We start from the raw sequence: 14,341 nt of genomic DNA, 5'->3' as shown, positions 1-14,341 counted from the left end.
GCTCTGCTCCCCTCTCTCTGCTGAGCCAGTTCCATTTCTTGTGTTGGCTATACAGCCCAAACGACACCAGGAGAAAGCAGGAAAGGAAGGAAAGCTGATGGGACAAGACACAACCAGTTCTGATGCACTGCCGATCAACACATCAACGTGAGCCCCTCACGCTTGCAAGCAACCTCAGTGCATCTATATGGCATTGTGATGAAAACGCTTTAATCAAACCCCTTACACCATAGAAAAAAAGGGCTAGAATCATTTTCTTTTCCCCCATTCCCTCTAAACTTACTGAGCCAGTTCAATTTCTTAATTAAACCCACAAGATTTAGTAACCGGACAACAAAATGAATAGGGGCTCATTTCTCCAGACTTGCGTAACCTTTGTGTTTTACCTCATTTATAATTCAGTTGATAACTGATGTGCAATTCATGTTTCAGCCTGGCCGTTGCCTACTGTGGGCTCCACTTTTATTGCCTTTTTTATATTCTCGCCACCAGCAGAGGTTCAAATAAAGCCGGCCGTCAAGTGTTTGTGTGTAGGATGCTCTTTGAGTGCATTTGACAAATGTTCCACTGCCACTATCTTGCAAATTAGCAGGGCGGGTAAGACAGCAGTCTATTTGAGTTCATGCTAATGCACTTAAGTACGCAAAACCTGAACGACCCATCTCCCTTTCCTCCAGCACCAGCACCTGTGAGGTAATCTACAGGAAAATAATGAGCCATTAAGTACCTTGTCATATAGCACAAATGGCAAACCTCAGTTTAAGTCAACAAATAATGGGGCCTGTGGGCATTGTGCAATTACATATGTGCACCAGCATAAGTGTGGTAGTGCCGTCCCTCAGAGGTGCTCAATGGCCATCAGTCCTCAAGCTCCACGTTACAGAGAAGAGTGCAGAAATGGGCAAAGCCCTGGTTTTTGAAGACTGGCCCCCTGAGACCAGACCTATGTGAAATCTGAAAAAGGCTGCTCTGTGCTGAGAGGTTATAAATGTCAGCGTCTCACTGAACCGGCTCATAGGATCTACAATAAAGATCACCTACTCCTATGATGCGGCTCCTTAAGTTACGATTTCACAGCTACGCGGAGTTGCAATACTTGCAGTCTTCTTAACGTTTTCCCTTACACTGGATTTCCTCTTTTCTGAGCAGAGCTGGAACAGAGACGACTTGCAGACCCAGTCGGTTTCCTGTAGGGAAAGTAATGTTGTCCTGTATATGCATGCTGGTATGGTCTGCAGGAAAGGAGAGCTTGCCAATCAAATCAGACTGCAGCTGCAGATGGTCATTTTTCCAATTCATTCGCGCAGAACGCCTTTTCTGCCATTTTCCTTCCTTACACACAGACATTTGAAATCTGAAGTGAGGCAATAAACAAGACACCGTGTAACGCTCTCCATTTGATCAAAAAGGAAAAGGCCGGGGTAATGAACCCCAGATTTCCAGGACTCTGAGATTCAGGATTCTGTTGAATAGGTTGTAATACCTCCAAACTGTAAACTCACACGACCCTTATTCTTATCAACTCTGAGATACCTGCAAATATAGATCACTCAGGCACAAATTAATCAACAATTTTCATGCAAGAAAGGAGACAATCACACCCTTTTTTTAAAAACCCGAGACACACTGGTGCCATTTATTGACAGTTTCATGTAAAAATAGATTTCAATCAAGTTACAAAAATGTTTTATGCAAGATGGCAGAGTTGAAGAAGAATCCTAAATATCAGAAGGACAAAAACCCTAACAATCCTAGATCCTTGCTGAGGCTCTGCACAGAGAGCGTAACAGTGCTAGAGGTAACATCTGGGATAAGGGCAGGTACAGGAGCTGGGGACAGAGAAAGTAGTAACCTCTTCACAAACTACCTTGGCACATGCTGGAGATAGATTTGTAGAGATCAACAGAAGTGTTTAAGCGGTCTTTGGATCAACAGACAGCAAAACCCTAGACCAGCACAAATTATCCAAATATTCCTATTTACGAAAAATGAATTGGGATAAAAATGCATGCTTTGGGCCTAAGGCATACAAAAACACCACCTCTAAAAACACTAAAAACAAGGAATTACAAAAACCATGACTGCAAGGTGAAAAGGCTCAGCTAGACAAGTTCTAAACCTTACCCTCCAACGTATCAGCAAGAGCTGCTCAATTTTTCCCACTCCAGTTGTTTGGAAATATTGAGAACAAAGATGGACTCTAATCATATCTCTTTCACGGATGGAAAAGGAGAGTCAGAAGAAAATGCCATTTCTCCTACAAACAGTGAAATCTTTGGTACAGGGACATCTGGTTCCCCTGCAGCCAAAAATGCCCACCCCCATGCCTCTCCACCAGGGGGCGTACCTTAGCCACATCTCCACTCTCCTCTCTTCCTCTACTCAGCCCTTTCCAGGAGCTTCTCCGTCATCCTGGGCAGGAAGGACTCTAGGAAGTGGAACAAGTCCTGGAACAGGCCACTGGCGTCCTCCTCGGGGGTGAACCGGAGGACAGCCCTCGTATCTTCCGTGCCCCCCAGCAGCCCCACCTCCACCCCGAACTCCAGCAGCGCTGCCGCCGCCCCCCGCTCCCCGCCCCCCTCCTCCAGCGCGATGCGCTCCGTCACCTGGGTCTCCAGCTCCACGCCGCCCCCCTCTGGCTGCCCGTCCGCCGGCCCGCTCTTCAGCAGCTCCCGCCGCACTTTCCTGCGCCTGGCCCAGACCTTGTGCCACACCTGGCAGTGCCAGTTCAGCACCGCCAACGCGTCCGCAGGGTCCCAGCGCGGCCTCTTGGCAGTGCCCGGGGGCGGCGAGCCCTCCTGGGAAAGGAGCGGCCGTTTGGTGCCCTGCTGGCATTTGGCGTGGGGGCTGCTGTCACTACCGGGGGGAGAAACACAAGTCTCTCCACAGCCGTTGTTGTTGTTCATCTCCGTTCCATTCGCGGCCCCCTTCCTCGCCTCTCCCCCCTCCTCTTCCTCTTTGCAGACTGCGGGGGCGTCCTGCTTTACCACCTCGGGGTCACTAACCTGCATTTCGTTTCCGCCCCCCACCCCGGAGGGCCCCTCTTCCCCCCTGGCTCCCTCCGCGCCGGAGCGGAGCAGGCCGCACGCGAGCACGCCCTCAAACACGCGCCCGACAGCCTGGCACACTTTGCCGAACCACAGATGGCGGAAGCGGTCGCCGGCGTCCTGCAGCTGGTGGCGGACAGCCTCGGGCAGCGAGGCCGGTCGGAAGGGGATGCTGATGACGAGGTCCTTCCCGGCGCCCCCCCCGCTGCCCGCCGGGGCCCCTCCGGAAGCTCCGCGGGGCGTGAAGAGCCGGACAACCCCCCACACCTTGCCCTTGGCGGACTTGCGCTGGTACTGCAGGCTGCGGCAGTACTTGGCCGCCTCCTGGCACTCCTGGCGGAAGCTCCTCTCAGTGCGCTCGTTCAGGTTGCCCGCGACGTTGTGGGAAAGCTCAAAGGGGTCCAGCACGGTCATGGGCCCCAGTCTGGGGCCAGCCCTGGCAGCGGAGCCCTCTGCTTCCTCCTCCGCACTGAGGAAGCCCGTGATTGGGAGAGCCCGGCCTTCACGCAGGGAGATGACGGAACCAGCAAAGTCAAACTGGCTGTAGAAGTTGAAGAAGCAAGCCAACAGGGAACCTGCAATGGAGAGTTCATTTTGCTCAAATGAGATCATAAGCATTGGAAAGCTCATATCATCAGATTAAGCTATATAGCTGTCCATCAATGGTTATAATGCTTAAGGCCAATAAATCAGGTCTAGGATAGACCTGATATCTAGCTGAAGCCAAACTGCAAAATCTTCCACTTACAGAGATCCTCTGTGTTTTCGCTAGGAGGCAGCATGGAGGGGTCATTAGGAAAAGTGCAATCCCAGCCTTCGGTGATGCATTTGTCGGCCTCGCCTAGGAAAGTTAGAAACGATGAAGAGGGATCAGCAGATTAGCATTCACATCAGGCACTACACCAGCGACAATCAAGGGACTGAAAGGAAACGAGCAGTGTGCAGTGACCACAAGCGTTCAAACAGCACATCGAGTGGAGCCCACATGAGCACGGTAACACAATGGAAATACCTTTAAGACCTTAAACAGTTCACTCAAAGGAAAAATACAGGACATCCATCCACAATAATATTCTCTTACGCTTACACTCCTTTCACTTCTGAACTATCAGTGGGGAGGAGAGCAGAGTGATGAAGCCAGTTCAGAGATGGGGATTATTAGGAGGCCATGATCGGTAAGGGCCAATGGGAAATTTGGCCAGGATGCCAGGGTAACACCCCTACTCTTTTCAAGAAACGCCCTGGGATTTTTAATGACCAGAGAGTCAGGACCTCGGTTTTATGTCTCATCTGAAGGACGGCACCTCTTTACAGTCTAGTGTCCCCATCACTGTACTGGGGCATTAGGACCCCACACAGACCGCCAGTCATACCACTGGTGCCAGGGTCAGCCTGGTTCTTTACCAGGGCTGGTATTAATGGCACCAGTGTCTCACAGAGCCCCTGTCCGGAGCAGGTAAGGAGAATGGCCGGGGGTCAGCCTGGACGTACCAGCAGCTGCGCTCAGGAGACGGACAGCCGGGAGAACGGGGGGATCCCGGTTCTGAAGAAAGAACATCACCAGCAGGGTCAGGGCGTAGTTATTGAGCAGGGGCCCTCCACCGAAAGGGTTTCCTGCAGAAGGACACAACCAGAAATCCGGGGATGACACAGGAAATGGATCCGGTTACAACTCTCTGATCCAGGGGGATTGCCGTCCTGGGCCTGCCGGACCACACACTGGCTGCTCTGAGCGCCAGCCGAGCTCTCGCTTAAACAGGCGAACCCCTGCGTCGGTTTAATAATTGATTCGTTTGAACAATCGAACCACTTTCGGCTCCGTTTAACTGTTGTGTTGCATGAGCAAGTTCAAATCTTAAAGCTATGCAAGATAGTGGCACGTATTCCAATCAAGCCACTTGCTCTTGACTGCAAGTCTTCAGTGAAGTAACAGAGCCGGGCTGGAGTGAGAAGCAGCAGGCGACGGACCTGGGAAAACCTCAGCCCTGACCCACTTCATTATTCACCTCACTGGACTTCCTCGCCTGCTTTGGGTTCTCTGGAAAGTCGCAAACTTCCTAGTCAAATTCTTCAGACTTCTGGAGTTCAGAAATGATTAAATAAGGACTAATGAGCTAAACAAAAAAAGTTTGAGGTCATCAATAAACTGCTAATCAAACTGGAACAACATTCACAAAAACTAAAATATCACGGCATCCCATGGATATTTGAAAAACGTTCATATAGGGCAGCCCAGGCCCCGGAGGGCCGGTATCTCTGCAGGCTTCCTGGCCCTTCAAGTCAGCTTCTGAAGAGCTGGGAGAAGCTGTTCAGCTGGTTCCATTACGTCAATAAGCAGCTGATGATTTAAGATTTGCTCTATTCTCTGCATGATTCTGCCCAACGGAACCAAAGAGCCTGACTGGGCATTGGTAAGATAAGATGGTAATGATGCTAATTTTATCAGGTAGTGTCTCCAAAAAAAAATATATAGAAGCAAAAAAGCGTGCTCAGCAACTCCTGGGCAGGTTTTATAAACCACACAGCGAAGGGAATCGAAATGCTCTGGCTCCCCCTGCTGGTCGATTCGACTACCAGACTGTAAGCTTACAGGAGATCACAGTTGTCCTGCTGCAGACAGGTACAGTACTTCTGGAAGAAAGCAAGGCACACTGACCAAATACTCCTATACATGTGGCTCCATCTAACTTTCAATGAAAACTGAAAAGTTAAAAAATTCCATTATTTTAAAGGAAACAGCATGATCTACAAAGCAACTTCGCGAGCAACTGCAAAGAACATTTATGATCTTGTTTACAAAAAAAGGGCCATGCATTATTTATGTTGTCAGCACTTAAATCACTTAGAATGATTCCACCTACTGCTCTTCTTCGCACTACCTCTGCAAAATCCCACCAGGCTTTTTTTAGGTTATTTATTTCCTTTTGCGGGAAACATCATGATGATGTCACTGTCATGCCTAAAAACAAAAGCACCAGCCAGCGCCTTACCTGCCAGCTGCTTCTGCTTTGCCCAGTACCTGATGGTGTACACCAGGGGCCTGAGCCTCTTGTCCAGTGAGCAGCACAGCTGGAGGAATCGGGTGTTTCTGACAGCCAGCCTGAGGGAGAGAACAGTGAAGAGGAGGAGATGTCACACAGCCCCATGTTTTGTCCAGTCTGCTATTTTTAGCTCTTACTGCAGAGCTACAAAACCTCATGATGTACTGGGTCTTCTTGAAGCAGCCAGAATGCCCAGAGCTATTAGGACCAATTAAACACATGCCCATTAAACAAGCCAGCACACAGGCAGAAGACCCAGAAATACAGCTGCTACTGCTGAGCATGTCTGGAAGGCTTTAGGCATGCACATTAAGAGAAGAAATGCATAGGAAACAAGTGGAAAGTGATTCATTTGAATCAACCAAGATACTGTTAAGAGCATCACTCTAACGATGGTATGTTCATGCAGTTTGAGGACCAGATGCATTCCATGACTTGTATGGAAAGTTGCTCACAATAACACAACAAGAGATGACAGATAAGTCACTTGTTCAAGGACTGCACGTTTCTGAAAGATCCTTTTACGTGTAAGGATTAAGAGGTGCAGGCTTTGAATAAAATGCTGTTCCTGGTAGACATGATGGTGATGTAGGTTTCTTGGCCCTTCATGAGAAATTCTGGATGGTGTCAAGAATGAAACTGAGATAAGTGCTTCAGAAGAAAAAATAAAAAGTACTGCTGCCAGGTCTTCTGGCACTGGTACAGCCTGATCTCCTAATGACTTAATTTAATCAATAACAGACTTAATTGGTCAATTAGGTCACCAACGAACAGGCTTTCCTCCAGATCTTTTAGCTATGAGGGATTTAAGTCACCTATTAAACTTCAGGACAGTGGCACTTCCGAGCAAAGACAGCACATCCCGATGATCACTCAAAGACAATGTATTAATATTGCAACGTTTGACATATCGCTGTCTCCCACGATGCCGTTATCCTGGGCCCGTGTCAGGGTGAGTCCAAGCCCTCCAGCTGACCTGTTGTTGATGGAGATGTCTCCCTGCAGCCCCAGGTCTCGATGGGTGAACTTGACGACGGGGCACCGCGCCGAGCTCACCGCCTGCACCTTGTGCACCCCAGGGACACACTTCCGCAGCACGGTAGCCACCAGATCCAGGACCTCCGCAGGAGAGGCCGTGGCCAGATCCATGTCCGACAGGATGGAGTCCTCGGAGCGTGCGTCTTCCCACTGTCCCTCTCCGGCCTGGCGAAGAGGACAAAGGTATAATAATAATGAATAATTGCTTACACTCCACCCAAAGCACTGTACAGATGCCCTCCACCACCACCAGTGTGCAGCCCCACCTGGATGATGCGCCAAAACTCTCCCCACACACCAGCTCTCAGTGGGGAGGAGGGCAGAGTGATGAAGCCAGTTCAGAGACGGGGATTATTGGGAGGCCATGACTGGTAAAGGACAGGGGGACATTTTGCCAGGAAACTGCGATAACACCCCTACTCTTTTCGAGAAACACCCTGGGATTTTTTAATGACCACAGAGTCAGGACCTCCATTCTATGTCTCATCCAAAGGACGGCACCTTTTTACAGTGTAGTGTCCCCATCACTATTCTGGGGCTTTAGGACCCACACAGACCTCACGGTGAGCGCCCCCTGCTGGCCCCACTAACACCTCTTCCAGCAGCAACCTTAGTTTTTCCCAGGAGTCTCCCATTCAGATACTGACCAGGCTCACACCTGCTTAGCTTCAGTGGTCTGTCAGTTGTGAGTTGCTGGGTGATATGGCTGCTGGCAAAGCCATATATAAGCAGGGACAGTTCTTCATAATGGTGCTCGAGTATGAATTTTTTTGCAAATGCCAGAGGTAGAGGGTTCAGTGTGGTTCCCTCATAATTCTTGGGTCCTATCAGTGACTCTACTGCAGTGAGCTCTCCCTACATAGTTCATCACATAAACTGCTCTTGAATAAAAAGCAGTTGCTAAATGACTATTACTGAAATATCTAGTAATTCTTACTGTAAAAGGAATGCTTTTGTGCAAAGCAGCTGTACAACATAAGGAAGCACTGCGCTGCTTTGAAGCACAACTTCTTTCGACCGTCTCACGACTGATCTCTGCATGCAGAATGGATACCGTTGATACCTGCTCTGTGGAGTTCTTGGCTCTGGCTTGGAAGGTCTTGGTGTTCTCCAGATCCAGAAAGAGGTCCAAATCACAGGAATGAATATCAAAAGTGTTCACAGAAGAGCCGAAGGCCAGGATCTTACACTCTGAGAGAGAAATGCATGCACAGAGTGGATTATTGTCTATAACATCACATTGACAGAGTTTTATAGTCAGAATTCCAGAAATCACCTTTTAAAGAGCAACAGAGTTTCAGATATAAATAGGTGTGGTCTGGACACAAGATCATCCTTCAATCATCAATTTCTAAAGACCTGAAACACTTGAGTTTGGATCAATGGTTCAGTTAATCGTCAGCTGACATTATTCTAATAGATCTTCGGGGTGTTGGCATGTTCATTTTACAAGATCTAGAAAAACTGATTTGAACAAGCCACCTAGGTAAGCAGTCAAAACAAAATTGTTACTAGAGTTTGAAAACTGACAAACTAAGGTTGAACTTTTAAGCCTGCTGGATTGAGGCTCTCCAGGACAGAGACTGTCCAACCTACTTTGTATTTTTCAGACGTGAAAAGGATATTTGAAATTGACTCGAAATGGGTAACTGAAATTTACTATAAATCTGGACCTTTTCTGAATACAGTAGGCCAAAGTGCATTTCCAAACACAAACTAAAAACTGTAATACAGACATGTCTGCTAGGAATGAGAATAGCTGTAATGAAAAGGTTTTAGTCCTACTATGCTTGAATGAACTGGTGCATTCAAAGAATGCAGGTTTTCAAGAATTGCTGCACGTACTTTCTTGTATCATATTGCACAGTTAAAGCTGGCATTAAAAAAACAGATCAGATCATTATTAATGATTACATGTCACAGGAAGAGATGAAACAGTTTAATTCCCAATAAAGCATCCGGTGTTATGGTAAAACACAATATAAGCTGTGGCACACCACGGCAACACCGAGTAACCACAAGGAAAACCCAGCCATGGACAGAGAGCAGGCAGTACCTGGAAAGAACTCATTGAAGACCTCCTGCAACAGCGCAATCAAAAGCTCTCTCGTGCTGCGCTCGCTGTCCGACAGCTCAAACAAGTCCACCAGCATCTGCATCTGCTCTGCCACCTGCCAGGACAAGCAGACAAGCAGAGAAATGATCTCCTGCCGCAGTCTGCACCGAGCCAGAGGGAGCTGGTAAGCCAGTTCAAATAAGCTCCACTCTTAAAATGACTTTCCCCTTACATGGTATCTCTTTTGCGGTTGGACAGATTGGGCAGGGACGGGACTGGCAAACGGGACTTGGCGCTGGAGAACGTCTCCGTTTCCTTACACAAGGTGGCGACGCAATGATGAAAGAGCAAACCAAACGTGACGGAGAAGCCTCTTTGCAAACACTAGGCCAGAGGCTGAACGTTCTGCTTCGCCAATCCATCAGAGAGACAGATCTCCTGGTATAAAGTATGCAGCAGGGCCCCAGGCTTGAACGCTTCATCTCCTCTGTACTGCAGCACACCAACTCTGCACAGCACAGCACCCAGGGTCTGAGGCCTGGGAGACTAACATACTCAGAGGAGCAAAGGGAAGTCGCATCACTGCGACACCTCGCTCTACCCAAAGATCCTCGCTGCCTGGTGACTGAAAAACAGGAGCTGCGTCATACCTTACCACAAGCTCACAGCCCACGTGCTCCCATCTCAGTCGTCTCTGCCGACCGATGCCCGGAGACGCAGGCGGCTTTCATCAAAATAATCTGCACAGCATGCGGTACACACTACCCCTCCTCGCTGGCAAATCCACGGCCCGGGTTACTAATTCTCTCTTTACATCACTCTTCCGCACTTCTGACACGAGACGCCTCTTAAAAAACAACTTGTCCTTTCCTCTGGCAACTCCCCAAACAGTCCAGAGTTATTTACTCACACCCTTTGTAGACTCTGATCACCCCACCGGCGGTGCCCACTCACCTGGTGTTATGAGAGATGGAGGAATAACTGACTCACAACTAGGGATCAAACTAGTTTCAGAATTCTAGGAATAGGTTTTAAAAAAGCAAATCAGAATTACAACAGCTGGGAGGTCTAGCTCTCAGCCAGTGCTACAGCGCACAGCTCTGTGCTGGTAGAATCACCATCTTATTGGATGCAAAGACTTAAGAGTGACAATGTACAGACACCTACACACCTTTACACTTCCAGGCTGAAAAGGGAGCAGTATAGCCTGTGTCTGAATTGACTTTATCCACCAGAACATTTTAACTGCCTCTTGCTACAATGAATGAGTACTGAATAAAAAGTAAATGACTACACATAATATCACATGTATAGGCATGATTAGGATTCTGAATTTCCCAAGTTAAGAGTCCAACAACATACCTCTTGTATTGATACAGTTTAATACAGTTGAACAGATAATCAGTTCTCACTAAGTCTACACTAGACCCTAATTTGAGAAATTCCTCTGAGTTTATGGTGCTTATTATGACTGCCTGTAATTATTTAAACACTTGTGTACTTGTGGTTATTATTCATTAAAGACATATCCCTTCTGTGGAAAAGAACAGTCACTTGGTCAAAAGCCAGTGAGTAGAATATCTGGAATATATACAGAACATAGTCAAACCTAAATTGGAAAACTGAAGCACTAATAATTGAGTTAAACAAGCTTTGGAATAACAGTCTATCAGCATCACTTGTGAAATTGAAGAGAAAGTGCCTGGTGAAATCCAACGCAAAAAAACAGTTAATCTAAATGCAAGAGGTTTAGCATTTTTTTCCAACCAGAAAACTGCATTGGTAAAAGGTACATCATGTGATAAAAAAAGAACACCAAACATGTGTAACCCAACATATAATTGAGCAGCAAAAAAGACTTGTTTCAGACACTGGTACCTATAGATAGCACTATACTGTAGATCCTTTTAGATCAATCATGTTAAGGTGGCCTGATGCAGAATCCAGCTGAGACATGAAGAGCTCAGACAGTGCGAATAAACAAAAGCTCCAGCAGGACTGGAACCCGGCTGGTATGCAAGGAGAGAGAGAGAGAGACTCACAGAATTGGCCTGACAGAGGGCATGGGACAGAAGTTCGGGGTTCATCGAGGGGCTCTTGGTGACGTCCTGCTTCCGTTTGGGGACAAACTTGAACTCCTTGCTCTCCCTTTGCTTGATGCGCAGCCTCTGGCCCTCCATGCTGTGCTGGGGCTGAGACAGGGCTGCCTGCTGGCCCTGCTTGTCGCTGAACTCCACGATGGCATAGACACCCTGGGAGACACAGTTGGAGAGAAACAACAACCCACGTCCATACCTGGTCAGTCCCACACTCGACTCTCGGTTGTCCTAGAAACAGATTCTTCCCTCGGCCTTGCATTCCATGCCCTTTGCTTGGACATGAACTAACCCGTTACTAGACTTATGCTTTTTGCACATCTCTTGTTTTGTTCAGATGATACTCCTGCTTTCAGCAGATACCTGTAAAGGATATTTCTTTTGCCTGCATGACATCATTGTAATAACTTCTATTTAAACTGACATGTTAAGTGATGACTAGTTAGTTAATAATAATTCCTCACACTTTTATAGCGCTTTTTTTGGACACCCCACTCAAAGCACTCCCCTCCACCACCACCAATGTGCAGCCCCCACCTGGATGATGTGACGGCAGCCATAGAGCACCAGTACACTCCCCAGTACAGCCCTCAGTGGGGAGGAGAACAGAGCGATGAGGCCAGTTCAGAGATGGGGATTATTAGGAGGCCTTGACTGGCTAGGATGCCAGGGTAACACCCCTACTCTTTTCCAGAAACACCCTGGGATTTTGTCATGACCGCAGAGAGTCAGGATATTATATTTACAAAAACGCACCTTGTCCTTATCCATGATGACTTCGGACACGGGTCCGAAGCGTTGGAGATATTCCATGATCTGCTGCTGCGACGTCCCCTTTTGGAACCCGCTGACGAACACGCTGTTCTCCACCTGGGTCCGGCGAGTGTCCCGGACGGCGCACAGGTTCCGATGTTTACGGCCCTTCAGGTGGTCCTGAAGGCTTGTCCCTGCATAACCACACACGTTACACTCTAGATAAGCAGAAACGTGTGCAGATACAAACGAAACAGGAGCCTTGCGCCGAAACAAACACGGGCATGCATTTCAAACACACGGACGTGCATTAAAAAGGCTAAAGAAAGAGGAAAGCACGTACTGCCCAGTGTTACTGAAAACGCAGGACCAATACAGCCGCTTACTTTTATCATACACGGGCTGTGAGATTCCTTCGCAGCCATAAAACATTTTTTGAATCTATTCGCCTTAACAAAAATGAAATAAACTCTGTTTCTCAAACAATCATGCCACTGCTGTAAACTGCTCTGTAAGTAATGGTGCTGCGCAAACTTGACAAAACTTACTGTTTGGTACACTGACATCACACAAGTTGCAATGGAACCCTCCTTTCGGAACAGGCTGGATATCTGTATCTAACTCCATCTCGATCAAAAGCAAAATATAACAGAAATACGCTTAATCTCTTAACTAAATAAGGATTAAATTAAATCTCCCTCCCTTCCACGCACTCTCCCCTGCCTCATCCCTCCCATCATTTCGCCCCGGTATGGCAACAAAGATAGGAACTTTTAGTTCCGGAGGAACAAGAAGTCCACACGCGGAATTTGCAGAGTCCCACCGTACGAGGGAGACAAAGCTTTATAAAACCCAGCAATTCTCAGGAAATCTCACTGATGTTTTACATCTGCATGTTTTCCGTCTCACATGCACGGTGTATAACGAACAAAAAGCACTAACATATAAATACCACACAAAACAGTTTTATATACATATCACTGCGTCCTATCTGATCAGTTAAAGCTTTTTAAAAGAAAAAAAAACTCTACATTTTAAACAGCAATTTCAGGAGATCGCTAATGATAAAGAAATGTTTGCTCTTGTGTTTTTCTCCTTGTCTTGTACCATTAACATTTTATAAACATTATTGTTGTACAGAGGGGTGGCGGACTTTTTTTGTGTGATATCCAGGCACCAGCATCTCCGTGTAACGCAAACCACACTCTTTGTTTTCAAAGATACACCGGGAGGCGTCGTGGATCTGATACAAAATGGAAAAGAAAGCTCTTCGATTCCAAAGACAATTTCCTGTCATATAAGTAGTTGTGACTTTTTCTTCTTTGTGTGGGATCTATTTTTTCTCATTAAATGCTGCGAAGGGGGGAGATGGGGGGTTGACATTTAGATTTGGCTGTAGAAATCTGACTCACTTGTATGTGAGTCATCCCTCACTTACGAATATAGCGCCTCCTCCCTCTGTTTGAGTCGGAAGTGTCCGCCGATGCAGACAATTTAGCCTCGACCCCGAGCAGTAGGCTTCGTGCCAAAGCCAGACATTAGATAATCATGAAATATACCATTTTCATTTTTGACATATAACATTTTCATATCATTGCTTTCTGATAATCCTTTACTTCTAAAATCGATCAAACAAAAACATTTTGGGGGGGCTAAGTTAGACAAGGTGCAGAGTATTACGAACAGGCAGCAAAAAAACATTAAATACTGTACCAAGTAGGGACATTAAGTTTGAAAAAGCTGCTTTGTGGAAAAAAAGGAATGTGTAAATGTTGACACGCCATTTTCATCTTCCAGACAAAGTTGGAAAGCAATACAAATCAAGGAGAATCTCATTATATATGTTAAATTAAAATTAAGAGATATCATTGCTAAAATTGTCACTAAGTTACAAAAGAGAGAGCTATTTTACAGTGTTCTCAAGATGTGGGAAACTGAAAAAAGCTTCTCGTCCTTTTACCGAGGTTAGAGGATCGATGAGCTACGAACTACCAGACGTGTTAGATTTATGAATGGGCTCCTCTGGTTTCAGACCGTTCCTAACGCTGTAAAGTGGGTTTGGTGATTTGACTACTCTCAAGGACACTCGGGGTTAATAACTTCGTGATTTTTGTTAAAGTGGAGCACAGGCTGAGTTCACACCAGACACAATTAAGTTATAGGATTAAGATCAACAAAAACAAAAGAGTTTATTAGCAAAATATATAGTTCATTTTCCATCTCTCTTTGGACATAATTAAGACGGCAACACTTGCAGAAGTCTAGGTCATTTATCGTCTTGGGCTGCTACTCTTCTTTGTTTCAATACAT

The 14,341-nt window shown here is 46.8% G+C and overlaps 1 protein-coding gene across 1 annotated transcript; it reads right to left on the bottom strand.

Annotated features, from left to right (window-relative positions):
- Window positions 1-1,603: 1,603 nt before the first annotated feature.
- On the bottom strand, window positions 1,604-12,770 carry tut1 (terminal uridylyl transferase 1, U6 snRNA-specific). The gene is made up of 10 exons (XM_006638279.3): window positions 12,580-12,770; window positions 12,035-12,225; window positions 11,225-11,434; window positions 9,183-9,297; window positions 8,190-8,317; window positions 7,065-7,291; window positions 6,038-6,147; window positions 4,539-4,661; window positions 3,796-3,888; window positions 1,604-3,622 (listed from the first exon to the last, which is right to left on the bottom strand). Exons 1-10 carry the CDS (start codon window positions 12,656-12,658, stop codon window positions 2,379-2,381), a joined length of 2,520 nt encoding a protein of 839 aa, XP_006638342.2. The 5' UTR covers window positions 12,659-12,770; the 3' UTR covers window positions 1,604-2,378.
- Window positions 12,771-14,341: the final 1,571 nt, after the last annotated feature.

This window comes from Lepisosteus oculatus, chromosome 28, assembly GCF_040954835.1.
Source record: "Lepisosteus oculatus isolate fLepOcu1 chromosome 28, fLepOcu1.hap2, whole genome shotgun sequence".
In the NCBI taxonomy this organism is placed as follows: domain Eukaryota; kingdom Metazoa; phylum Chordata; class Actinopteri; order Semionotiformes; family Lepisosteidae; genus Lepisosteus; species Lepisosteus oculatus.
The sequence above is the reverse complement of the archived record's forward strand: the minus strand, read 5'-3'. Positions and strand labels throughout refer to the sequence as shown.

Excerpts from the sequence above, each read along its gene's own strand:
- tut1 (XM_006638279.3), bottom strand. The coding sequence starts at position 12,658 with ATGGAGTTAGATACAGATATCCAGCCTGTTCCGAAAGGAGGGTTCCAT. Across the intron at positions 11,435-12,034 it reads TCATCATGGATAAGGACAAG|GGTGTCTATGCCATCGTGGA; the intron begins GTGCGTTTTTGT and ends TGTGTCTCCCAG. Across the intron at positions 7,292-8,189 it reads CCAAGAACTCCACAGAGCAG|GCCGGAGAGGGACAGTGGGA; the intron begins GTATCAACGGTA and ends CCTCTTCGCCAG.